This window comes from Macaca mulatta, chromosome 13 (assembly GCF_049350105.2).
Source record: "Macaca mulatta isolate MMU2019108-1 chromosome 13, T2T-MMU8v2.0, whole genome shotgun sequence".
Taxonomy (NCBI): domain Eukaryota; kingdom Metazoa; phylum Chordata; class Mammalia; order Primates; family Cercopithecidae; genus Macaca; species Macaca mulatta.
The window spans coordinates 85,463,291-85,491,208 of NC_133418.1; the positions used below are offsets into that span (position 1 = coordinate 85,463,291).

The window sequence follows — 27,918 nt, forward strand, 5'->3', positions numbered from 1 at the left end:
CCATGCATTCTGTAATGAGGATGTTTTAATTTAAAAATCAGTAAAATGGGGCCTGGGCACGGTGGCTCATGCCTGTGATCCCAGCACTTTGGGAGGCCAAGGCAGGTGGATCACCTGAGGTCAGGAGTTCGAGACCAGCCTGACCAACATGGTGAAACCCCATCTCTACCAAAAATACAAAAATTAGCTGGGTGTGGTGGCACATGCCCGTAATCCTAGTTACTCAGGAGGCTGAGGCAGGAGAATCACCTGAACCCAGGAGGTGGAAGTTGCAGTGAGCCAAAATCACGCCACTGCACTCCAGCCTGGGCAACAGAGCAAGACTCCGTCTCAAAAAAAAAAAAAAAAAAGTTAGCACTACAGTTTGTAGGAGTGAGGTACCACGAATGCTCAATGATCTGGTTTCCTTATATTCACACATTGGCATGAAGACCCTTGTGTAGTTCCCTTTCAAATTGTACCAGAGGTGAAGTGTGTGACCAGTAAAATAGGACTGAAATGGTGGCAAGATTAGGTTTTAAAAGACATGAGCAGGGCATGGTGGATGGTGGGTCATGCCTGTAATCCCAACATTTGAGGGGGCTGAGGCAGGAGGATTGCTTGAGCCCAGGAGTTCTGAGCAACATAGTGAGACCCTTATCTCTACCAAAAAAAACACAAAACAAACAAACAAACAAAAAACCCCAGAAGCATTGGCACACACATCTCTAGTTCCAGCTCAGCTACTCAGGAGGCTGAGGTGGGAGGATCGCTCGAGCCCAGGAGGTTCTGGGACCCCTTTTCTCATCTCTGCCCTCCAGCCTGGGTAACACAGCAAGACCCTTCTCCAAAAAAATAAAATAAAATAAATTTTAAAAATTTTAAGACACTAGAACATCTATCTGAGTCCTTAGTCTCTGTCTCTTTCCATTTATGAGATACTATTAGATCAGGCAAATTCTCTCTCCTCCTTTCTCTATCACTTGCTTATGGGGAAAGCCAGTTGCCACGTTATGAAGGCACACAATGAGAGACCCACATGGCAAGACATTGTGGCCTCTTGTCAGCATCACATGGGTGAGCTTGGAAGCAGGTCCCCAGCCCGTCAAGCTTCAGATGGCTGCAGCACCAGCTAATGTGTTGACTGCAACTTCATGAGAGACCTTGGGCCAGAAACATCCAATTAAGCTCCTTCTGGATTTCTAATCTAGAGAAACTGAGATAACAAATGTTTACTGTTTTACATTGTTACATTTTGAGTAAGGTGATCAACTGTCCAGCTTTTTTTTTTTTTTTTTTTTTTTTTTTTTTTTTTTTTGAGATGGAGTTTCACTCTTGTTGCCCAGGCTAGAGTGCAACAGCGGGATCTCGGCTTACCACAACCTCCACCTCTCGTGTTCAAGCAATTCTCCTGCCTCAGTCTCCTGGGTAGATGGGATTACAGGTGCCTGCCACAATGCCCAGCTAATTTTTGTATTTTTAGTAGAGATGGAGTTTCACCATGTTGGCCAGGCTGGTCTCGAACTCCTGGCCTCGTGATCCGCCTGCCTCGGCCTCCCAAAGTGCTAGGATTACAGGCATGAGCCACCACACCTGGCCAACTGTCCAGTTCTTACCAGAACTGAGGGGTTTTCTGGGAGGCAGGATTTTCAATACTGAAACCAGGGAAATCCTGGGCAAACTGCGATAGTCAGTCACCTTAGTATTTTTAAAATACAGCTTTATTGATATACATAATTCATGTCTCATAATATTCACCCATTAAAATTTCAATGGTTTTACTACATTCACAGAGTGGTGCAACAATCCAGTTTTAGGACTTTAAAAAGAAATCCCATACTTTTGCTATAACCACTCAGTCCTTCGACCCCTTCACTAATCCACTTTCTGTCTCTGGTCACCCTAGTTTTGAGAATAACTTATTATGCAGCAATAGGTAATTAATACAGGGTTGCAGATAATGCGATAAAAGATGATTTTTCTCTTCATTACTCTTTTACTTTATACTTTTCTGAATTTTGCAAAGTATCTTCAATAAATATATCCTCATTTAATATAAGAAAAAATAGTAATATTCTATTTATTGAAAAGATGGCATAAAATTTCATGGAACTGTTGTTTTGGTCCACCTGGCACCCTTCTGCTCCCTGTTCTTCTGGTCACAGCACTACCCCTCTGTTTTAGGGAAGTGCCTTTCCTCAACTCCAGGTGGTTCTGATATGGTTACCAACCAAGGGACAAGGTGGATACGTGACTCAGACTGGAACAAATAAGATTTTCTCTTTCATTAATTTGAATCTTGAGTGGAGGCACATGAGGACGGAAGGTATTTTTATTTATTTATTTATTTATTTTGACACAGGGTCTTGCTATGTCACCCAGGCTGGAGTGCAGTGTCACGATCTCGGCTCACTGCAACCTCCGCCTCCCGGCTTCAAACAATTCTCATATCTCAGCCTCCCAAGTAGCTAGGACTACAGGCACATACCACCACACCCGACTAATTTTTGTATTTTTAGTAGAGACGGGTTTTCACCATGTTGGCCCAGCTCCTGACTTCGAGTGACCCGCTCGCCTCGGCCTCCCAAAGTGCTAGGATTATAGACGTGAGCCACTACACTCGGCTGACAAAAGGTATTTAATGCTAATCACAAGGAGGCAGAATCCTAGAGAGTTGGTTAAAGAACTTTTGTTTCTAAGATTTCTGTCACCTTCCCAGTTCCTGCTCTCTTGGTCATTCAGCAAAGCCTTTGATTCTGTAAGCTATTCCTATATGGCTTGAAATGAAATCTCTTCTTCATTTAAGTTAGTTTCTGTTGCTTACAACAAAAAAACTCAACTGACCCAAATAATAACAAAGACTGTTTCCAGAAGGGTACCTCCTCTTCCCCGACAAAAATCCATAAATCTGCCACTCCAACATAACAGTTTTCTACTTGTTCATTTTTACCTATTGGTCCACTTTTGCATAAATAGAATCGCGATGTACATATCCTCTTACATTTAGATTTTTTTACGTGACATTACACCTGCAAAAATGTTTAGTGCTTCTACAAGGTCTTCTATTCATCGTTTTTCAATGTATGTTGTTATCTTGTATTAGTATATCATAATTTATTAAATCTTGACCCAGTGGTTGGATATTTGGGCTGATTTTAGTGTTTTACTAACAGACATAATGTTTAAAGTGAACATATTCACAGCAAGTATGTATTTCTTTCCTTCGAATACATCTACACAATTGAAAAATGGATCTGTTGTGATGTTATCCTCGTTTCTTTCATGCATTCGATGTGTTGTGTTATAAAGTGAAAGGTGTTTTTGTGTTACAAGCAATTTTCTGTCTTGAATGTTTGGATTTCCATTTATAAGATATTATTAGGTCAGGCAAAGTCAGATGAATAGGATTTACTTGGTTATAGATTATGCTCTGTGTTATACCTGTGTTATACAGGTATAACAGATTGTTATACAGGTATTGGTGTGACTGGAACTTTTACATAGAAATTTTATTGAATATAACATACCTAAAGAAAATGGCACAGATCATAAGGATAGAATCCTAATGAATTTTCACAAAGTGAACTCCCATGTAACTACTATGAAGACCAAGGAGGAGTACTGGCACTCTAGAAGGCCCCTTATGCTCTCACCCAGTTATTACCTTCTGTCAGGTAACCACAATCTTGACATCTATTACCATAGCTTAACGTCTTCTGCTTTTTTCTTTTTTTCTTTTTTTGAGATGGAATCTCGCTATGTCACCAGGCTGGATTGAAGTGGTACAATCTCAGCTTACTGCAACCTCCGCCTCCCAGGTTCAAGCAATTCTCCTGCCTCAGCCTTCTGAGTAGCTGGGAATACAGGCATGTGCCACCGCGCCCAGCTAATTTTTGTATTTTTAGTAGAGACGGGGTTTCTCCATGTTGGCCAGGCTGGTCACGAACTCCTGACCTCAGGTGATCCACCCACCTCAGCCTCCCAAAGTGCTGGGATTACAGGCATGAGCCACTGCGCCAGGCCCTGCTTTCTAACTTTAAATAAATGTACGCTTTTGTGTATGGTTTCTTTCACTCAGTATCATGTTTATATGCTCCTTTCATGTCATATGTAGCAGTAGTTCATTCATTCTCATTGCTATGTAGTATTGAATTGCACAGATTTACCACCATTTATTTATCCTTCCTATTGGTTCCCAAATTCTGACTACAAACAGAACTAGAATTACCCAGTCATAGGTTATGCACATATTCAGCTTTCCTAGACATTGCCAAACAATTTTCCAAAGTGGTAATACGAATTTACATCCCTGTGAGCAGCACAGGAGAGTTCCAGTTGTGCCAGTGTCCTCAGCAATATTTGGTATTTTCCATCTTTTTGATTTTAGACATAATGATAGGTGTAGAATTGTATCTCATTCTACTTTTAATTTATGCCTTTTCATATGTTTATTGGTCATTTGGATGTTCTCTTTTATGAAGTACCTGTTCAAGTCTTTGACCCTTTTTTTTTTTTTTTTGGTTAGCTTTATTGGGATATAATTTTCACACAATGAAATTCACCAATTTAAAGAATATAATTGCATTAATTTTATAAGTCTATTTTACAAGGTAACCATCATCAAAATCATCATACAGAATATTTTCATTATCCCAAACAGCTCCCATGTGTTTTCTGAAGTTACTTCTCTTCTTCCACCTTCCTGACAACTGACAACACTGATACGTGGTCTTTTCTAGAATTTTATATAAATGGAATCATTCAGTTAGTGGTATTTTGTGTCTGGCTTCTTTCAATGAGCATAATTTTAAAATCTCATCCATGTCATTTCAGCAAGTAGTTAATTCTTTTTTTTTTTTTTCCAGACAGTCTCACTCTTTGCCCAGGTAGGAGTGGAGTGGTGCGATCTCAGCTCACTGCAACCTCTGCCTCCCAGGTTCAAGTGATTCTTGTGCCTCAGCCTCCTGAGTAGCTGGGATTACAAGTGCATGTCCCCACAGCAATTAATTTTTGTATTTTGAGTAGAGATGGGATTTCACCATGTTGGTGAAGCTAGTCTCAAACTCCTGGTCTCAAATGATCTGCCCGCCTTGGCTTCCCAAAGTGCTGGGATTATAGGCATGAGCCACCGTGCCTGACCCAGTTAATTACTTTTTATTGGTGAATAGTATTCTGTTTTATGGATATATCTCAACTTGTTTATCAATTCATCTTTTGATGGACATTTTGTTGTTCCTAGTTTTTAGCCATTATGAATAAAGCTGCAATGGACATTCAAGACATGTATTTGTATATACATATGTTTTCATTTTTCTTAAGTAGGTATCTAGGATTGGGACTGCTGGGTCTTATAAGTTTATGTTTAACTTAAGAAACTGTCAAACTTTTCCAAGGTGATTATGCTATTTACACTCCCATCAGCAGTATGCGAGTGTTCAGTTTCTCCATATCTTAGCACTCGGCATTGTCAGTCTTGTCAATGTTAGTCATTCTAGTGCATATCTAATGATATCTTGTTATGGTTTTAATTTGCATTTTCCCAATGATTAACAATGTTGAGCATGCTTTCATGTGCTTATTGACACTCATGAAATGTCTATTAAAATCTTTTGCCCATTTTAGAAATTGAGTTATTTTAATTTGACTTCTTACTGAGTTGTAAGAATTCTTTATTATTCTTAATACAAGCCTATCATCAGGTGCTTATTTTACACATATTTTCTTCCAGTCTGTGGTGTGCAGTTTCATTTTCATAATAGTTACTTATAAAGAGCAAAATTTTTTATTTGCATAAGTCTATTAATTTTCTTTTTTTCCTTTTTTTTTTAGAGACAGGTTCTTGCTTTGTTGCTCAGACTGGTCTCAAACTCCTGGTTTCAAGCTATCCTACCTTAGCCTCCCAATATGCTGGGACTACAGTGTGAGCCACTGTGCCTGGCCTTCTTTTATACCTTTTTTTTTTTTTTTTGAGATGGCATCTTGCTATCTCCCAGGTTGGAGTACAGTGGCATGATCTCAGCTCACTGCAAGCTCCACCTCTCAGGTTCATGCCGTTCTCCTGCCTCAGATTCCCCAGCAGCTGGGACCACAGGCACCCACCACCACACCTGGCTAATTTTTTGTATTTTCAGTAGAGAAGGGGTTTCACTGTGTTAGCCAGGATGGTCTTGATCTCCTGACCTCATGATCTGCCCGCCTTGGCCTCCCAAAGGGCTGGGATTGCAGGCGTGAGCCACCACGCCCGGCCTCTTTTATATTTATGTGTAGTATTTGTGTAGTTTTTGTGTGTGTGTGTATAGTATTTAAGAAATATTTATGAAATACAAGGTCATAAACATTTTAGTCTGTTTTATTTTAAAAATTCGTTCATAGATGCATGTTTTGTCATGTCATAACAGGACTATTCGGGTTTTCTATTTCTTTTGGTGTCACTTTTGGTAAATTGGGTTATTCTAGAAATTTCCCATTTTATCTAAATTTTCTAATTTATTGATATTAAGTTGTCCAAAATATTTTCTCTTCAACTTTATAATGTTTGTGGGGTCCACAATGGTGTCTTTTTTTTTTTTTTAATGTCTGATAGAGGTAATATGTGCCCTCCCTCCTTTTTATTTGTATATTGTATGTGTGATCAGTTTTGCTAGGGAATTACCAGTTTCATTATTTTCTTTCAGTGACTTTTCTCTACTGTACCTTTTTTTTTTTTTTTGAGACTGGGTCTCACTCTTTCACCTAGGCCCAGGCTGGAATGCAATGGCATGAACAGGGCTCACTGCAGCCTCAACCTCCTGGGCTCAAGTGATCCCCTTGCCTCAGCCTCTGTGTAGCCGGGACCAGAGGTATGTACAATCACACCCAACTAACTTTTAAATTTTTTCTAGAAATGGGGGTCTCATTTTGTTGCCCAGGCTGGTCTCAAACTCCTAGGCTCAAGTGATTCACCTACCTCAGCCTTCCAAAGAGCTGGAATTACAGGCATGAGCCACCACGCCCAGCCTACTATACATTTTCTTCATTACTTTTTTCTCTTAATTTTTCTTACACTTTCTTCAAGTTTAATTGCATTTTGTTTCTAACTTCTTGAGATACTTAGGTAATTTTTGTTTAAAGCTATACGTTCTAGCCCTTAAGATAATAAATTTCGCCCAAAACACAGTTTTAGTTATATCTTAAAATTTTTTGTGTCATACTTTCATTATGATTTAGTTTAAAGTATTTTCTAGGCTGGGCACGGTGGCTCAAGCCTGTAATTCCAGCACTTTGGGAGGCCGAGACGGGCAGATCACGAGGTCAGGAGATCGAGACCATCCTGGCTAACACGGTGAAACCCCGTCTCTACTAAAAAATACAAAAAAAAAAACTAGCCAGGCGTGGTGGCAGGCGCCTATAGTCCCAGCTACTCCAGAGGCTGAGGCAGGAGAATGGCCTAAACCCGGGAGGCGGAGCTTGCAGTGAGCTGAGATCTGGCCACTGCACTCCAGACTGGGCGACAGAGCAAGACTCTGTCTCAAAAAATAAATAAATAAATAAATAAATAAATAAATAAATAAATAAAGTATTTTCTAATTTCCATTGTGATTTCTTCTTTGACCTATGGAATATTTAGAAGTATACTGCTAAATTTTCACATATTTGAAAACTTTCTAGTTTTTAAAATATCATTAGGTTAATTCCCCTCTGCTCAAAGAATGTACTCTGTATTATGTCAATCCTTTGAAATACATTGAGGCTTGCTTTATGGCCAAAGTTATTGCCACTTTTAGTAAATGTTCCATGTTCATATGAAATGAAAGTGAATTCTGTAGTTGTTTGGTGAAATATTCAATATATATCAATTTTGTAAATCCTGTTAATCATGTTGTTTAAATTTTGTGTTCTTATTAATTTGTGTCTACTTTTTTATTGGTTACTGAAAGATCTTACTGTTATTGTAGACCTATTTCTCCTTGCAGTTTTGGGAATTTTTAAATTAATATATTTTGAAGTATATTACTAGTTGTGCACAGAATTAGACTTATTGTATCTTCCTGATGGATTGATATTTGTATTATTGTAAAATATCCCACTTTATTTCTAATAATGCTTCTTTCCTTAAAGTCTACTTTGTATGTTATTGTATAGCTAGAAGAGCTTTTGGGGTGATAGCTTTTGCATAACATGTTTTTTTCTATTTTTTTACTATTGTATCTTTTGTAAAAAAGCATATGCAATTATTTTAGCCAGTATGACAATCTTTGTCTTTTAGTGGAGTATTATGCCATTTTTATTTCATATTTTAAATTTATAATTAATTTATATTTAATTTTAATAGTTAAGGTACTTGATGAGATATTTGGGTTGATAGGTACCATTTTATTATTTTTTTCTATTTGCCCCACTTGTTACTTGCTCCTTTTTATCTTTTTTCTTGCCGTCATTTAGCTTAATTATTTTTAATTAACTATGCTTTCTCCCTTTTGCTATTTCCATATTATGTTAGTTATAACTATTTCTATTATTCTCTTAATGGTGACCTAGAGTTTACAACATTCACCCTTGGCTTATTATATCCTTGTGTAATTTAGTATTTTTATTACTTCTGAGACAAGACATCCTTGCTGACATCCCCATTGGACATCTGTACCATTTTGTTCTATTTGGGAGTAGACATAGCTCCTCACCATTTACAGAAACTGACTCCTGTCTGGTTCTCTCCAGACAGCTTCAGGAGACCTAAATTCTCCTGACATCAGGCCATTTCCCTTTTCTTGGAGTCCTTCCCATTCCAAATCATTGAATCATCTGCCTTCACAAGGCATCAGAAAATCACCACAGCTAAACCTGCCCTCTAGAGAGAAGAAGAGAAAAAGAAATACTTCTCGTTTTTCCATGATGAGCCAGTAGACAAGAAAATAAAATATGGTTTCTCAATCAATTTATTCTGCCACACCTACTAATATTGTATGAGGTTTCGTGGCCCAGCCTTGGCATCTAACCATAATTAACTACACTATTTCCATGGGAAATTAATTCTAAGTAACAAACACTTAGACTTAGGACCAATATATTAATAATATGTATTCTCTATATACCATTATTTTTCCTGCTTCTATTTATTTGAGGAAAGAAAAAAATTGCAGAGATCAATGATATGGCTCATGATGGCTGCAATAATACTCTGGTCATGTTGCTTTAGGATTTTGCTTCAACATTAATATTTACAAATGGAGTGAACATGAAGGAATATATAATGTCCCACCAAATTGCAAGGTATTTTTGTGCCTTTTGTTTTCTTTGCCAGGTAAATTACATAGAGCTACAAGGGAGTAATAATTTTCAGAGATATACTCTCCCTGAAATATACTGCAAAGTTTAAAATGCACTCATAAATACAGACATAGGTAAAGTTTAATTTAGGCAACTCTATGTTGGGTGTTGTAGCACCTATCCCAAAGAACCAGGAGATGGTGACTTGGTTTAATAAATCATTACAAAGGCCCATTAGGAAAATCTCCAGGGACTAAATGGTGGTAATTTTGACCGAGACCATGGCAATTGCCCCTTTTGTTAAAAGTAACCATACTGATTTCTAAATGTGTCTTCTTCTTAGATCCCAACTTTCAATTTCAAGGAGAGACAATGTAGTCCAGACCTCTTACTATTTCCTGTGGTCTTTAGCTTTCATCTGGACTAGTGCACACTAACCTTTCATTCTGAGGTTTCAGGCGAGCCTTAATTTCAAGTGGTTGCTTCAAGCCCCAGGCACTTTTTACAAGATGTACCAAGAGTGAATTGAACTCAAGGTAATTTTTTTTTCTTCAAAATCCCTTCCTGGTTCCACAGGTGGAATAATTTTTGTTTCTTAGTTTCCCCAGACCACCATTTCCAGATCTAGTCCAATAAATATTGATGTGAAGGCAGAATAATCACAAGGCATATTTGTATGTGGTTATACGGCATATCATAAGAGAATTGTATTTTTCCAAAATAATGTGTAAGTTTGGCATAGGATCATCTGAAAACTGGAAATGACCAATACAACAATTCCATAGTCATAAAATGAGTTTTAAAAATTGCTTTTCCCTATAAGACGTTTTCCACACTTAATCATTCAAGAGCTGATTATCCAGAATGTGTAATATACAAACCCGTTATTTTTTCTCTTCCCTTCTGCTGCCAGATCTTTGGTCATTTCACAGCTCATTAGCATTCTCTCTCTGGGAAAATAAAAGCAAATGTAGCTCAAATTATTATTTTAAACTTTCTATGCAAAGGTTTTGTAGGAAGGGTTATAATTATTGGTAAAAATACCACTTTACGTTAATAAGTATTTGGTCAGGCTCTGCTGGGCACTGTGAAAGAATTAACAAAGTTGAAGACATTGTCCCTGCTCTTAAGATTTTTACAATATAATTGGAGAAACAAGATTTATGTATATTCAAGTCAAATAGTAACGCAAGACAATATATATTTAGCCTACAACATAAAAAAAATCTAGTGATACAAACATATATACAAGAGAACTTTACACACTTATAGAAGTGGGCTTTAAAAAAGGAGAAGGCTGGGCATGGTTGCTCCTACCTGTAATCTCAGCACTCTGGGAGGCCAAGGCGGGAGGATCACTTGAGCTCAGGAGTTCAAGACCAGCCTGGACAACAAAGCGAGACTCTGCCTCTATAAAAAAATAAATAAATAAAATTTTTAATTAGCCAGGCATAGTAGTACACACTTGTAGTCTGGCTACTTGAGAAGCTGAGGCAGAAGGATCACTTGAGCCCAGGAGTTTGAGGCTGCAGTGAGCTATGATCGTACCACTGCACTCCAGTCTGGGTGACAGAGCGAGACCCTATCTGTAAATAAATAAATAAATAAATCTTAAAAAAAAAAAAAAAGGAGAACATAGTGTGAACTGAGAAAGTCATCATGGAAATTCTCAATCAGGTGGTGAGAGAAGCTAGTCATCAAAGAATGGATGGAATTTCAACATGGGAAGAGGAAAAAAAAAGAAAATTCTGCACATATACACACACAAAATCACAAAAGCCAAGAATTCCAGTCTAGGAGCCATATACACCTTTAAATGAAATATTTCAAGCATAAACATACAGAAAATAATAACAAGCTCTTTTTTTCCTCCCTACTCATCTTTGTCAAGTATTAACTTGTGCAATATTTGCTTCAGATTCTTTTTTTTTTGAAGTGAATCAGCTAAAGCCTTCTGCATGCTATATGATAATCCTTTTTTCCTCAACAGAACATAACAACTATCTTGAATATGATGTTTATTATGACCATGAATATTCTAAAATGCTTATCACACATAGAAATATCTAGTATTGTTTCCTATGTTTAAACTTAGTGTAATCAGTAGCATACTTCATGTATTTTCTGCTACTTTATCATTCAGTATTACATTTTTTGAGATTTATGCATATTTTAGTTCCAGTTCTAGTTCATTCATTTTAACTAATACGTAGTATTCCACTGTGTGATCACAAAACAATTTACTTACCCATTCTCAGGTGGATGGAAACTTACATCATTTCCAATTATTTTTCTGTTATACATGATACTTCAATGAACATTCATTTACCCGTCTCCTTGCATATTTAAGGGAGAGTTTCTACATGGAGAAGTGAAATTGCTAGATTGTAAGATAAAGATATCTTTAGCTTATTAGATTTTGCTGAATTGCCTTCTAATGTGGTTGTATAAGAGTTCCCTGATCTTCTTTACCTTTGCAATTGTTTTTATTTTTCATTTTTAGACACAGGGTCTCACTCAGGAGTACAGTGGCACAACTAATAGCTCACTATAGCCTTAAACTTCTGGCCTCAAGCAATCCTCCTGACTTGGGCCTCCCAAAGCATAGGGATTACAGGCATGAACCACTGTGTCTAGCCAGCCACCTTTGCAATTCTGCTAACTACATCATAGGTGTGGAACTTCCAGAGTACCCTGGAGTCAATACTTTCTGTAAGCGGTGTTTGTGTAAGTGACGCTCAGTGTTGTATCTCACTATGAACTGGCCCAACCCAAGGTAAGGGTGGATATCAAACCTCTGGGAGAGAATTTGGGAAAAGCAAAGAAAGTAATGGTGTAATGGTTGAGGACTGGTTGCACATTTTATTAAGTTTTGCATCCCCAGTATCTAGTGCAACCTGAAACTCAGATCAAGGCTCAGTAGATGTTAAATTGATTGGAATTAATTAAAAACTCTGATATGCTTCTAGTTTACTTCTCTAAGCTTCAATTTCCCCATTTACAAATTATGGATGATAATAATTCAAGAAGTCATTCCAAAGATAAAATAAGATATAAATGTGAAAACATTTAAACTCTAAAGAGCCATGCAAATTAAGTTATAAAAGATTAGAAATCTGCTTCAGTGTTGTGACATCTTAGATACGACCAGATAACATTTTAGTGGTTCAAAAGCATTGCCAAGCTTCTCATTGGCATTCTTCTTGTAGCCCTAATAAATCCCGGAGTCTCACATGCCTGAGACTCTGCTCAGTCACATATAGAGATACGCAGTTCTTTTGTTTTATTTTATTTTTATTGATTGATTGATTTTTGAGACAGAGTCTCATTCTGTTGCCCAGACTGGAGTGCAGTGGCACAATCTCGGCTCACTGCAACCTCTGCCTCCCGTGTTCAAGCAATTCTCCTGCCTCCCGGGTTCAAGCAATTCTCCTGCCTCAGCCTCCTGAGTAGCTAGGATTACATGCACGTGCCACCACACCCAGTTAATTTTTGTATTTTTAGTAGAGACAGGGTTTTGCCACATTGGCCAGGCTGGTCTCAAACTTCTGACCTCAGGTGATGAACCTGCCTCGGCCTCCCAAAGTGCTGGGATTACAGGCGTGAGCTACAGCTCCCAGCCAAGATGCGTAGTAATTTTAAAAAGGTATTCTAACCTTTACTTCCAACTCTGAAAAAAAACATCAAAGAGGAACCCATTCATTGTATAGAGCTACATTTGAGTTCCATTCTATTCTCTTTAGTCCTCAAACATAAACCCAAAATCTCTTTCACAAGTACTCAGCTTGTTGAACTTCTGCTTATTTTCTCCCTCTTCCTTCTTCCAACATTCTGAAAGCTGACAGTTCTTCTTTGGTTCCCCTTCTTCTCTCAGTTCTCCACTTGGACCTCCACTATCCATCCCTTAAATCCCATGCCAGATATGTATCAAGAAAATGCCAGAAAACACTTGCCTGGAGGAAGAATAGTCATCCTTTACGAAATCATCCTAAAGCATACGTTTTTTCATTGAATTCAGTGACATTATTTTCACTTTCAATGTTTACAAAAATAAGGTCCACCTCTGTTACTTTTAAAAGTCCCTCGTTTAAAAAGAAAAAAAAGAAGAAAGAAGGTTGCTCACATTGCTCTACACCCTCAGACCCCATTCAGAAATTTCATGACTCCAAATATGGTCTCTATTTGCATGGCTCAATTTACCCTCTTATACTTCGTATTCAGAATCTGTCACTATCCTTGCAATAGCTCCTCCTTGAATTCCCTCTCATTTCCTCAAAGTCAACATGTCTAAATGTAAACTCACATTTATTCCAAATTTAGCTTCACCTCGGAACTTCCATATTTCCATTGTTGGCATTTTGGAAGCATGTTTATTGACCAGGTGTGCTATTATCAGAAGAGGAAGAGACCGGGGCCAGAGAGTCTAATCAAGAGCTTGCACACCACATAGCAGACAACAGACTGCATTCAGATTTGCAGATAGGTGTTTTGAGTTTATGTGGAATGACAGAATAATGCTCTCCTTAGGTGAGAGGATACATAAACCCTAAATACTGGCATCAGCAATGCAAAAGTGTTATGCTTTTAGGCATTACAAATTCATAGAAACATTTCCAGGCACAGAGATAGACACAGACTGACCATAAGCAGCTCCACACTTAAATTTGAAAGAGGCTATTCACAAATTTCATATACAAGCTTAACCATTTGTAAATAAAATACAAACTGGCGCGGCAACTTTCATGAATTTCCTTCCTTTTGTTTCTTTTACAATGAGAACAATTATTCCATCAACACATGTTAAAACTATCCTGATAGTATCAGATGGTTAGCTGCGAGAGGTCATACCACAATTTAACTACTAATTTATGTTTAACTACTAATTTAAAGATATATATTTTTGGCTGGGCACGGTGGCTCACACTTGTATTCCCTGCACTTTGGGAGGCTGAGGCAGGTGGATCACTTGAGGTCGGGAGTTCGAGACCAGCCTGGCCAACATGATGAAACCCTGTCTCTACTAAAAATACAAAAAAATTAGCTGGGTGTGATGGTGCGTGCCTATAATCCCAGCTACTTCGGGAGGCTGAGGCAGGAGAATTGCTTGATCCCAGGAGGCGGAGGTTGCAGTAAGCCGAGATTGCGCCACTGCACTCCAGCCTGGGCAACAAGAAGAAAACTCTGTTTCAAAAAAAAAAAAAGAAGATTAATATATTTTTAAAGTATCTCTAAGTAACCCAGATGATATGATCCCAGACTGAAGGTCTGGCTCTAATACTAAGAAAAGGCATACCTTGGCCGGGCACGGTGGCTCACGCCTATAATCCCAACATTTTGGAAGGCCAAGGCAGGCAGATCACGAGGTCGGGAGATTGAGTCCATCCTGGCCAACATGGTGAAACCCTGTGTCTACTAAAAATACAAAAAATAGGCATGGTGGCACGCACCTGTAGTCCCAGCTGAGGCAGAGGAACTGCTTGAACCCGGGAGGTGGAGGTTGCAGTGAGCTGAGATCGAGCCACTGCACTCCAGCCTGGTAAGAGTGAGACTCCGTCTCAAAAAAAAAAAAAAAAAAGAAGAAGAAGAAGAGGCATACCTTGATTGAGACAGGCTTTGCCATTTTGCCATTACCATGAGCTCGGACTCAGCAAATGGATCTGTTTCTTGGGGCAGAGATCCAGGTCAGTTTGAGAAATGAGTTACCTTCTCATTGACCTTGAATTGTGAAGAGGGAATAGGGGTAATGGAAAACTCCTGGTATTTGAACTATTTTAACTGAGTTTTTTGTTGTTGTTGTTTGTTTGTTTTTGAGGCGGAGTCTCGCTCTGTAGCCCAGACTGGAGTGCAATGGCACGATCTTGGCTCACTGCAACCTCTGCTTCCCAGGTTCAAGTGATTCTCCTGCCTCAGCCTCCTGAGTAGCTGGGATTACAGGTGTGCGCCACCATGCCTGGCTAATTTTTGTATTTTTAGTAGAGACAGGGTTTCACCATGTTGGTCAGGCTGGTCTCAAACTCCTGACCTTGTGATTTGCCTGCCTTGGCCTCCCAAAGTGTTGGGATTACAGGCATGAGCCACCACTCCCAGCCTTAACTGAGCTTTTATTTCTAGTTTTAATCTGTTTTGAGAAAGAAAAACTCCAATCCAGGTTTAAACCAAATTAATGGATGATTTTTTCAAAAAAGATGAACTTTCTAAATCTACAAATCGATTTGCTTTACTATTATACAGGTTTTGTTGTGCAGGGGTGAAGTCCTCCTAGGAGAGAAATAGTAACATACAATAAAACTTCTAGTGAAAAGGCCAGCAGGATACGACTCTGGGTCTGTGAGCAACTCTGGAAACACAATGTATGTGACTATATTTGTTCTGGGCCAGGTCGGTCTGGCCCAACAGCGCTCTGTATTTGGGAACTAGGACACAGGGCAACACCTCTTAACCAGAGGCATCTGAGGGGAATTCTAGGCTGGATGTTACATAAAATGGAATCAGGGAAACACTATGCTGTAATATATCATGGGATAACAGATAAATATAAGCAAGGTTTTATATATAAAAAAAAAAAAGATCTCAACCATCCCTCGGTCTGTCTCTTAGCAGCGTGTACTTCCTTAGCGTTCTTCAATACAGTCATGCATTGCTCAATGACAGGGATACATTCTGAGAAATGTGTCATTGGGTGATTTCATTGTTACATGAACATCATAGAGTGTACTTATGCAAATCTAGAGGGTAGAGCCTACCACACATCTAAGCTATATGGTGTGGCCTGATGCTCCTAAGCCACAAACCTGTACTGCCTGTTGCTGTATTGAATATTGTAGGCAATTGTTACACAACAGTAAGTATTCGTGTATCTCAACATGGAAAAGACATAGTGAAAAACACAATATGAAAGATTAAAAAATGGTACCCTTGTATAGGACACTTCCCATGAATAGAGCTTGCAGGACTGGAAGTTGCTCTGGGTGAATCAGTGAGTGAGTAGTGAGTGAATGTGAAGGCCTAGGACATTACAGGATACTACTGTAGACTTTATAAACACTGTACACTTAGGCTACACTAAATTTATACAATTTTTTTCAATAATAGATTAATCTTAGTTTATTGCAATTTTATTTGTTTTTTGAGACAGGGTCTCGCTCTGTCACCCAGGCTAGAGTGCAGTGGCACAATCACAGCTCACTGAAGACTCAAACCTCCTAGATTTGAGTGATCCTCCCACCTCAACTTCCTGAATAGTTGGGACCACAGACATGCACTACCAGGCCTGGTTAATTTTTTTTTTTTTTAATTTTTTATAGACATGGGGTCTCCCTGTGTTGCCCAGGCTGGTCTTAAACTCCTGGGCTCAAGCAATCCTCCCATCTCAGCTTCCCAAAATGCTGAGATTACAGGAGTGAGCCACTACCTCTTTATATACTTTTAAATAATAATAATAAAAAAAAAGTTAACTCATAATAACACTTAGCTTAAAACATACACATGATATAGCTGTATAAAAATATTTTCTTTTAGGGCTAGTCTTGAACTCCTGGACTCAAATGATCCTTCTGCCTCAGCCTCCCATGTAGCTGCGATTACAGATGCATCCCACCATGTTCAGTCTTTTCTTTCTTCATATACTTATTCTACAAGCATTTTTGTACTTCTAAATTTTTAAAATTCTTTTTTTACTTTTAAAATACTTTTGTTAAAAACTAACACAGAAACACGTACATTGGCTTAGGCTTATAAAGGGTCAGGATCATCAATATCACTGTCTTCCACCTTCACATCTTGTCCCACTGGAAGGTTTTTTAAAAAACTTTTTTGAGACAAGATCTCGCTATGCTACCCAGGCTGGTCTTGAATGTCTAGGCTCAAGCAATCCTCCTGCCTCAGCCTCCCAAAGTGCTGAGATTAGAGGCATTGAGCCTCCATGCCTAGACCCCACTGGAAAATCTTTAGGAACAATAACACACATGGACCTGTCATATCCTATGATAACAATGCCTTCTTCTGGATACCTCCTGAAGGACCTGCCTGAGGTTCTTTTACAGTTAACTTTTTTTTTTTAGATAAGTAGGAGGAATATACTCTAAGATAAGGATAAATAGTATAGTAAATACATAAACCAATAACATAGTCATATATTATCGAGTATTATGTACTATACATAATTATATATATATACTGAACGCTTACATGACTGGCAGCACAGTAGCTTTTACACCAGCATCACTACAAATATGTGAGTAATGCGTTACACTACTACGTTACACCAGCTATGATATCAGTAGACAATAGAAATTTTTCAGCTCCATTATAATCTTATGGGACCACTGTCATATATGCAGCCTGTTGTTGACTGAAATGTTGTCATATGGTACATGACCATATTTTGTTGTCTATTTTTGATGTAGCCTGTACCCTCCAGGACTGGTTGAGTCTGAAAAGATGCCATTTAAAATCTTAGCTTCCCAAGAAGATGAGAGATTCCTGTCTAGATAATTCTTTTGTGTTTTCAAGATCTCAGCTGGTAGCAATATAACGTACAGGTACTCTGTGCTCAGTTTTATTGGTGGTGGTGTTATATTTGCCTGGGGGTGAGAAGATAACATCTGGCCTGATAGATTGATGTCAGGGCAGAAACTTCACAGTGAGATGTATGAGAACAGGTTTCTTGTCCCTGACACTTTATGACAGCGTGGGTTCAAGAACACTTGTGATGACCTTAGAAGGGGGCAAATACGATTTTTGGCGATTTTTCTTGATCAGGACCAAGGGGTCACGTTGGGGTTTAGGATCTTAGAATTATAGATAACAGTATGAATGGCATCTCCCAGAGTTGAGCAGTACAGTGACCCTGAGTTTGTTGGGCTAAAAAAAATTGGATAAAAGTTTAGGCTATAATAAAGTGTTCCAGTAATAGGTAGTTATAATCCCTCCATAGTAAATATTGACCAGACTGCATTTGGAGTACTGAGCTCAATTCTTTGCCAAAGTTTACTCTGAAAGGTATTAACAAGTTAAATGCGTCCATACGAAGGGGGTCCAGATGAGATGTATAGAGTTCGTGATGTATAAGAAAGGCTGAAGGGGATTTGGGAGAATATAACTAAGAGGAGACACAATAGCAGAAGAGAAAATATGAACTCCAATAGTTAAGGTTAGCATTGATCTCCTTAATGATAATTAACAATACTTTTCTGTCCCCCTCTTTCCCGGTCTCTCTTTGGTATTTAATACTGTTGATCCACTTTCCTTAAAATTTCCTCTTTTATTTCCTTGATATCATTTGTACTACTTCAGTAGATAGTAAGATTGAATTGAAGTGCAAGAAATCTGTGAAAACACTTGTGAAGGATAAAGAGGAAAAGTAGCAGTAGGAGGGAAGAATGTCAGATTGCACTCCACATCTTAATACCATAAAGGGAACGGGAGAAGTTAGAATTGGGTAGAGTCTGTCTGCGTGGCAGTTCTGAGAAAGGCTCAATTAGGCCAATGGGGACCCCAGAGCAAAGATTGCCCATCAGAAGAAAGTGCACTGGACAGCAATAGCCACGCTCAGGCATTGGCTGGGGGGATCTGGAGAGAGGCAGACCTCTGCGTAAATGCTGTGATAGATCCCAAAGGCATGGTGGTGGAAGGCTGTCAGCTAATCACATCCCATACAGCAAGTAACTCCCTGAACGGAAACCTGACTGTTCGTTCCAATAGGTGCCACATAATTCCGTTACCACATGTCACACTGGGTCCCACCTCCTTGGCCTTTTTTACTAAATTCTCTTACTTTGCTCACCCCCTAAATGTTGGGGATTTGTAGGAACCCATTTTCTGCCTATTCCATACATTTTCCCTATGAGAATTAATCTCAACCCACAATTTCAAATACTACCATCACTGTATGTTGACATGCACTCCACATGTTAATTCAGGCCACCATTTTCTCTAACCTATACCATTGCAAAGGTCTCCTGATTATTCTCATATCATGTCTCCAGTCTTGCCACCTGTCTCCAATTCATTTTCCACACTGCAGCTAACAAATAAGATCTTGTTATTTACATGCCAAAAACTCATCAATAGCTCCCTTTTGTTCTCAGAAAAAAAAAAAAAAAAAAAAAAAAAAAAAGAGAGAAAAATCCAAATCATTTAACACAATTTATATGCTCCATCATGGACTGATTCCTGCTTACCATTCCAGACTCATCTGTTATCACATTCACCATAAACAGAACTAGGTTCATGTTTTTGAATGTAAACTTTCTACCTTTGGTGTAGAGTGTACCTTTTTGCCTGGCTAATTCTCTACTTGTCTTTTAAGTATCAGCTTAGATGTTCCTTCCTCTGTGAAGACTTTAAAACTTACAAAGACTACATTTGGTGCTCTCCTAAGTAGTTCCAGGAAGTATATGACAAGTGGCAGGAGGAAGTGGAATGTTGGCTGTGAATCTATGGAAGGCAGTGAAACAACATAATTTGGACATTGGAAATGTAATAAAACAGATAATATTTTACATATCAGAACTTCTGTCAGCAAATACACTGTATGAGATAGAAAGAAATACCTTGATAAACAGATTGTTGTGGTTGATAGTTCTCCCAAGGAAGATGCTAGGCAAACATTCTCAATCCACTCACTCACACCCCGACCCTCCCAGCCAAACCTTGGGCATTCAAAAATTTGTGTGGCTATTTTTGTTGATGTCAGTATGGCTGGGAACAGTATTGACAAGGGGCGGACAGGAATATTATGATGCATGGGGATCGTCCCACACAAGGAAAAATTGTTCCACCCAAAATGCTAATAAAACCTCTATTAAGAAACACTATTGGGGGTATGCAAATCTGAGAACTGAGGTAAATTGCTCAGAATAGGAGTGGTTGAAAGTTGACACGTGAGAACTCCCAGCTCCACCCACGGCAAGGCAGAGCTCTCCCTCATTTGTAAATAAATACTGAGTACCTGTTTTTTAAAATACTGGTTTAGGCTGGTTATGGTAGCTCATGTCTATAATCTCAGCACTTTGGGAAGCCAAAACAGGAGGATCGCATGAGCCCAGGAGTTTGACACTAGCCTGGGAAACATTATGGGACACCATGTCTACAAAAAATAAAGAAAACTTAGTCAGGCGTGGTATGTGTGCTTGTAGTTCCAGCTACTCAGGAGGCTAAGGTGGGAGGATATCTTGAGCCTGGGAGGCCAAGGCTACAGTGAGTCATGTTCACGCCACTGCACTCCAGCCTGGGTGACAAAGTGAGACCCTGTGTCAAAAAAAAAATTGATTTAAAGAAAATTTAAAAACATATATTGGTTCAGAAAACAGCCAAATTATTAGCCCCAGGGGCATCTAATATTTCCTTCTGGCTCTGCTTCCCTGTACCTCTCTGAAGTTCTCACTGAGAACTTCTCTGTATTCTCAATTCAAGTTCAGAGACCATGCCCTATTGCATCATCATAATCTAATCTAGTGTTTGACACATGATAAATGCTTGTATTAGTTCATTTTCACACTGCTATGAAGACATACCCGAGACTGATTACTTTATAAAGGAGAGATATTTAACTGACTCACAGTTGCCTATGGCTGGGGAGCCTCAGGAAACTTACAATCATGGCAGAAAGGGAAGCAAACATGTCCTTCTGCACATGGCAGCAGGAGAGAGAATGAGAGTGGAGCAAAGGGAGAAGCCCCTTACAAAACCACCAGATCTTGTGAGAACTTACTATCATGAGAATGGCATGGGAGAAACCACCCCCATGATTCAATTACCTCCCAACAGGTCCCTCCCACCACATGTAGGGATTACGGGAATATAGTTCAAGATGAGATTTGGGTGGGAACACAGCCAAACCATATCAATGCTCAATAAATTTTTCTGAATTATGACTCCCCAAATCTCAATATTAGCCCTGATATCATTTCTAAATTTCAGATCCACATTTTTACCACTAATTTTACATTTCCAGTTGAGCACTTCAAACTTAGCTACAAAACAGATCATTTACTTTAACCCAGTACAAAAACTCTCTCCCAAATTATACCAGTTCCCTTCATTATGGCAAATGCTATGATGACCTCCCAATTGCTAGAGCCACAAGCCTGTGAGTCACTAATCTCTCACCTGCTTCCTCACTTCCCAATCCTGTGAATTCCATCTCCCACTTATCTCCTGAGTTATTTCTCTTTCCTCCATTCTCAGCACTCCAGACCCTAATTTTGTAAGTAAATTTTTCTAGCTGGTCTGTAGTAATCATTTCAAAACATATACATATATCAAAACGTCACATTGTACACTGTAAGTACATTCAATTTTTATTTGTCCGTTATGCCTCAATTTAAAGCTCGGGAGAAATGAAACACATAAATAATTTTTTTTTTTTTTTTTTTTAATGATACAGAGTCTCACTCTGTCACTGAGGCTGGAGTGCAGTGGTGCAATCTCAGCTTACTGCAACCTCCGCCTCCCAGATTTAAGCGATTCTCATGCCTCAGCCTCCGGAATAGGTAGGATTACAGGCACATGCTACCACTCCTGGTTAATTTTTGTATTTTTTTTTTTGTAGAGACGGGGTTTCATCATGTTGCTCAGGCTGATCTCCAACTCCTGACCTCAGGTGATCCACCCGCCTCAGCCTCCTAAAGTGCTGGGATTAGAGGCATGAGCCACCATGCCCAGGCATAAGTAAAAATTTTTTTAATAAAAAAAAGAAATCTGGTATTTTTAGCTCCATTGCCACCATCTCCCTCTGTCTTCAGAATTTAGGCACAATTGTCTATTGTATGTGCCATATCATTTCTCTCTCTTTTTTTTTTTTTAGACGAAGTTTCACTCTTGTCACCCAGACTGGAGTGCAATGGCATGATCTTGGCTCACTGGAACCTCTGCCTCCCGGGTTCAAGCAATTCTCCTGCCTCAGCCTCCCAAATAGCTGGGACTACAGGTGTATGCCACCACACCTGGCTAATTTTTGTATTTTTAGTAGAGACGGGGTTTCACCATGTTGGCCAGGCTGGTCTCAAACTCCTGACCTCATGATCCCCAAGTCTCAGCCTCCCAAAGTGCTGGGATTACAGGCATGAGCCACCACGCCCAGCTGTATGTGCCATATTATTTCACATACATATCTCTGTGTGATTTTCCTCCCCTGGTGCATGACCCGCTTATAGTGTTTTTTGAGCTAAGGATGGCTGAGTATCCTGTTTCCAGAGCAGCTAATGTACTGAAAATGTGAGTGGTGGTTATGTTAAATAAGGAGGGCTGAGGTTAATAGGCCAAAGAAGGGGCTCCAGTGAATTGTCAGACAAGAGGGTCTGAGGATGAAATTGGGAGCCTGTGCAGGAGATCAAGGAGTTCCTAAGCCAGAAACCCATGGGGGATGGGCCAACAGAAGGATGGCCTGGACGTGCTGGCAGGTGGGGACTGCTATCTGTCTTGGCCTTTTTGTGTTCCTTGCTGTGTGATGCTTAAACGGGTAGGTGCTTTAAGGCACTAAGCAGCCAGTCTGGCACGCACCACTTTTCCTTGTCTGTCTATGCATTCTTCAAGGTTCAGCTTTAGGGTTATTCTTTTTTTTTTTCTTTTTTTTTTGAGACAGAGTCTTGCTCTGTTGCCCAGGCTGGAGTGCAATGGCACAGTCTCAGCTCACTGCAACCTCCGCTTCCCAGGTTCAAGTGATTCTCCTGCCTCAGCCTCCTGAGTAGCTGGGATTACAGGGCACATGCCACCATGCCCAGCTAATTTTTGTATTTTTAGTAGAGACAGGGTTTCACCATGTTGGCCAGGCTGGTCTCGAACTCCTGACCTCAGGTGATCCACCTGCCTCGACCTCCCAAAGTGCTGGGATTACAGGCATCAGCTACCGTGCCCAGCCAAGGGGTCATTCCTTAATCTTCCTCTCGTCTGCGTTAATGCCCGTTGTCTGTACTTCTCACACTATTTATGAGACTGTAAACTCCTTGAGGGCAGGCATTGTGGCTTTTCTTTTCTGTATTCAATACCACCAGAATCCAATAATCATTGCCTCTAAATACATTACAGGGAGGCAGATGTTGCCTTAGTATAAGAGAAAAAAAAATTTTTTTTAAGTATATTGTATCTAAGCAGAGTATAGACTAGTGGTTGAGTCTGGCCTTGGTGTCATACTGCCTTTGTTCAAATTTGAGCCTTCTGTCACCTTGAAGCAGCTTAATCTGTCTGTGCCTCATAAAATAGAGATAATATTACCTATGCCATCAGGTTGTTGTGCTAATTAAATGAAATAATACATGAAAAATACTTGGCTCCATTCCTGGTATCTTGTAAGCACTTAGCAATGTTAGAAATTACTACTTTTCTCCTAGTTATTATGATCATTCACTAGCACTGTATCACAACGAGGTGGGTTGTTTTGGGAAGCAATGAGTCACCTTTTATTGAAAGTATTTAAGCAGCAGTAAATCCAGCAGAGATGCTGTAGAAGCGGTTCCTGAGTTAAAAAGATTAGATGACTTCTAAGAATGCTTCTAATCATAGAAGAGGGAAGCTCTTTCTCTGATTCTAGGAAATTGTGATCATTAGTGTTACTTCTAGCAAAATTGAGGATTGTTAGAATGGGCGGAAAAGGCACTGGAATTGGCCATATGCATATATTACAAAAAACAAAATATTTTCTTCGTGAGCAGTTAATTGTTTTACTTATGTTGTAACCCACATGACAAATCAGGCCCTTACACAGAAATTCATCTCTTCTCAAAAGGACTGGGTTGGCCTTGCCAAAGTGGAACAGACAAAACTTTAAAGACTGTTACAGCCCTACTGAAATGCCTTTTCCTTTGAAAGAAGTCTATTAGTGATGCAAATGCAAAGGTATTTGGACAGATGATAAGCTCAGCAAACAAAACACTGAAACCATTAGAACTTTCTTGTGCAGCTTTCAGTACTGAGAATTTGGCTTTCTGGCATTAAAAAGGAAGAGGCTGGGCGCGGTGGCTCATGCCTGTAATCCCACCACTTCAGGAGGCCGAGGCAGGCAGATCACCTGAGGTCAGGAGTTTGAGACCAGCCTGACCAACAAGGAGATATCCTGTCTCTAGTAAAAACACAAAAATTAGCCGGGCGTGGTGTTGCATGCCTGTAATCCCAGCTGCTCGGGAGGCTGAGGCAGGAGAATCGCTTGAACCTGGGAGGCAGAGGATTCGGTGAGCTGAGATTGCACCCTTACACTCAAGCCTGGACAACAAGAGCGAAACTCTGTCTCAAAAAAAAAAAAAAAAAAAAGGCAGAGAAAAAGAGCAGACCTGGCTCCCATTTGGGATAATTTGTCAGGTCTGCTTATTTGAATCCTTGGCTAATTATCCTCGCATTTGGCCTAAAGATGCCAAACAATTCTCGAAATGTGGACAAACTGAAGGAAGGCCTGTAATCTGGGTCCTGGGCAAGTACCTTAAACAGGCAAAAGCGAGATCCTTAGCTATGGAATAACATTTATAGTCAGGAGTTTCTCAAGATACCTGAAGAGCCTGAAGGTAGATCCATCTAGAAGATATTCAATGATGCACTCCTAAGGCAATAATTCAAGTGATACTTTCATATTACTGATGCTTTAAAATTTAATAATTAAAAATTACATAACTGAAAGGCTACTTGTATAGGTGAAGAGACAACCATTTTAAAACATCAATTTAGTCAACAGATACTCAAAGTAAACAATTTGAGAATTTAGTAAACATGCAATTTTCCTATAAGCAAAAGGACTGAAAATTTTTTTTAAAAGATGAAGCAGTTAAGTAGTTTGCTCTACTATTATTTCATTATACTTATCCTTAACAGGTTTGATGAGACCTAGTTTCTCAGGAGCCACGAGGTATTAGGGAATATTAGTGGTTAGAAGGTGTGGTGCCTAAGGGAATTAGGAAAGCATTTCCGAAGCAAAACTCCAAGGTGGTATTGCCAAAGTGGCCATCACCTAATTGATTAAAGCGCTTGGAAATGTCTACTGGGAAGTTCAATGAGAACAGAAAAAAAAATAACCTTCCATTACCCTCAAGCTTTCCTGGGCAAGTATTAACAATCGGAGCTGGAGTCCACATAGCTTAGACATAAGACGCGCAATCTGGGTCTTAAGCAGGGTGGGGTTTTGGATAGGTAAGGTCACAGCTAAAGAGCTTCCGGATCATCACGTGTTTATATTTCAGGTACCGTAATGGATCTAGTCCATCCTCCACCCCTTTGCAGGGTTGCTTGACAGCCTGCGCAGTCCCCGCCCGTCTTTGATAATCCAACCCTCTCAAAGAGGGAGGTCAATCACTGCTTTAGTTCTGCGCTCTGCCTGCCTCCCACGCGGGATGGTGGGCAGCTGTTTCGCGTGTTTTCCTCCCGGAGCTTTTACGCGCTGCCCACTGCACACACCTCCCTGGCGGCCCTCCTGGCCTGCCCTCCTTTGCACTCTAGCAGGCCAACTCCAAGGGTCCGAGTGTCGGAAACAGGGGCAAGCAAGCACAGCTCACTTTTCCTGGGGGTTTTCCTCACGGTGTGTTTAGTGACCCCTCCCCGCAATCCCAGAAAGGCTGTAGCACTCTGTGGTATCCTATGTGTAGCTGCTTCTAAAATAATAAAGTCTGGGACATTGGCTGTCTTGGATATTACCACTATGCTATCTGCTTGGAACTGGGACCAGATAAACCAAGGTCCAACTTTGTCGTTAGGGGAATCAGAAACCAAAAGAAGCCACTTTCTGCTGGTCCTAACCACGGTCCCTGGGCCAGGCAAACCTTCTCAAGCGTCCGGGGGCAGCGGCCGCGCGCGGGTCCGCAGGAAAGCCGAGGCGTTTCGGGTTCCAAGCCGTTCAGCCGCCGGCCCCGGCCTCACAGGCGCGCGGAGCCGGAACGCGCATGGGGTCGGGTGCGCGCCAGGCCCGGAGCGCTCCCTCCGGGATCGCGGCTGCGCAGTCGGGCGGGAGTCGGGAAAAGGGGGAGGAGGTTGGAGGAGTCGGAGTAAGGGGAGGGGGAGGAGCGGCGAAAGCGGAAGCCATGTTGGAGTTTCACCCCGAGCGAGGGGCTGCGAGGGTTCTCCTCTCCTTGTGGGTGTGACCGGGTTCGGGGCGGCGGCGGCGGGCTGCGGGGGGCGGGGACGGTTGGGCCGCTTGTCGTCGTCCGCAGCGGCGTGAGGGGAGCGGCGGCGGCGGCGGCGGCGGCCGCAGCGTGGAGCCGGGCGATTGTGACCGCCGGGGGAGCCGGGGGCCGGCCGCGGCGCCCTCTCTCCGTGTGGCCCCCTGAGCGCCCCCCCTCCCCTGCCCGGGAGGGAGGCGGGGGGCACCTGGGGCCCGCCATGAACCCCGGCTTCGATCTGTCCCGCCGGAACCCGCAGGAGGACTTCGAGCTGATTCAGCGCATCGGCAGCGGCACCTACGGCGACGTCTACAAGGTAAAGGCAGGGGCCGCGCGCCGCCGAGGCCGTGGGGTCCCGACCCTCAGCCAAGCCTGGGCGCCCGAGCTCGCGCCGCCTGTCCTCGGGAGACGCTGGCGCTTGGGAGCAGTCGGGGAGGAGGAGCTGCGGACGCCGAGGGCTGTGCTGCCTTGGTGAACAAAGGGCCAAATGTGTAACCCCGAGACCTCCCCAGCCCTTACCTGAGCCCTCCGGTGAACGTGATTTTTGCCACCTCCCCTCTTGCGCGCATTTCCAGGGAAAGGCAGAACGAGAGCGGGCTACTCTGCTCATCATAGTGCAGAGAGGGTCTGGGCGTTTGTTGCATTGGCTGGGTCAGCGCGACGAACCGGACAGCAGGGGTCTGGCGTTGTCAAACCTGCCTGCTTCACACGAACCTGGGATCGTCCGCTCTAGATTGGGAGCTGCTACCCACCAGGCCTTGGTGGTAGTTACTATACTATGCTGGGCGACCTCGATTCTCCATCGACAGCTCTCAGCCTTTAGCGCCTTATCCATCCCCCTATCAGTTTATTTTAATTTTCCAAGTAATGACTTTTTTTTTTTTTTTGGAAAGAGCAACTTTGATTTCTCTAAGTCGAATTGGACTGCGATGCCTTTTAAACTTGTTTTTTTAAAAAGTGACTTGAATACTTAGGGAAGGTACTGGTTTGACAAGGTTAGAATTCAAAGTCCATTAGCAGTACAGCATTCCTGTTGTAGAGGGACCACTTCTAAATGTGGGAGGATAAATCACTCTTCCCTGGCCAACTCAACTCTTGGCCTCGCAGTTACTGCCAAGAAGAGGGGAGGTTGTTGCCAAATGTGGCAGCAGTCTTGATTTAGTTGTGTATCTTCTTACTGGTAACTGAAGTTGAACTCCTCCTGTTTCACATAACACCTGAGGATGCACAAAGAAACTTAATTTTGCATTGGAAAGTTTAGTCTTAACTTTATTTTGCCCATGTTTAAGCAGGTTTTTACTCTTCAGTGTAATGCCTGTGGTAACTTACATATTTAATACAGTGCAGCCAGTGTTCTGCTTTGGTCTTGTTTTGTGGATGATCTGCTTTTCACCATCGTGGATCTCATCACTTTCCCACTATGCAATATAGGTATATTGAGCACACCTCCAATGTATGAGATACTGGGCAAGTAAGCACTTTGGGTTGTAGCAGTAAACGATAGACTTGGTTCCAAATCTTACTAGGGGTTTCTATTTTTTTGGACAAGGACAGTATGAAATAGCCATTTAAATAATTATTGCAGTTTTATTTTGTGCTGCAGAGAAGAGTATTAGGA

General features: G+C 40.9%; 2 protein-coding genes across 13 annotated transcripts in view; one reads left to right on the forward strand and one right to left on the reverse strand.

Annotated features, from left to right (window-relative positions):
• The window catches only part of LOC114671732 (uncharacterized), a 58,246-nt gene extending 32,160 nt beyond the window's left edge, over window positions 1–26,086 (reverse strand). For all 3 annotated transcript variants that reach the window (XR_013402839.1, XR_013402838.1, XM_077959692.1), the window contains exons 1-3: window positions 25,965–26,086; window positions 10,543–10,635; window positions 10,107–10,175 (exon numbers count right to left, since the gene is read on the reverse strand). Coding sequence is in view for 1 of the 3 variants with exons in the window: in XM_077959692.1 (XP_077815818.1) it covers window positions 10,107–10,168 (62 nt within the window). In the remaining 2 variants the exon portion in view is untranslated. The remainder of the gene's footprint in view (window positions 1–10,106; window positions 10,176–10,542; window positions 10,636–25,964) is intronic.
• Window positions 26,087–26,215: 129 nt separating this feature from the next.
• Window positions 26,216–27,918, forward strand: part of MAP4K3 (mitogen-activated protein kinase kinase kinase kinase 3) — a 187,146-nt gene continuing 185,443 nt past the window's right edge. For 9 of the 10 annotated variants that reach the window (XR_003721773.2, XR_013402837.1, XM_015112178.3 and 6 more), the window contains exon 1: window positions 26,216–26,616. Coding sequence is in view for 6 of the 10 variants with exons in the window: in XM_015112178.3 (XP_014967664.1) it covers window positions 26,521–26,616 (96 nt within the window). In the remaining 4 variants the exon portion in view is untranslated. The remainder of the gene's footprint in view (window positions 26,617–27,918) is intronic. The other variant, XM_077959685.1, reaches the window with a different exon arrangement.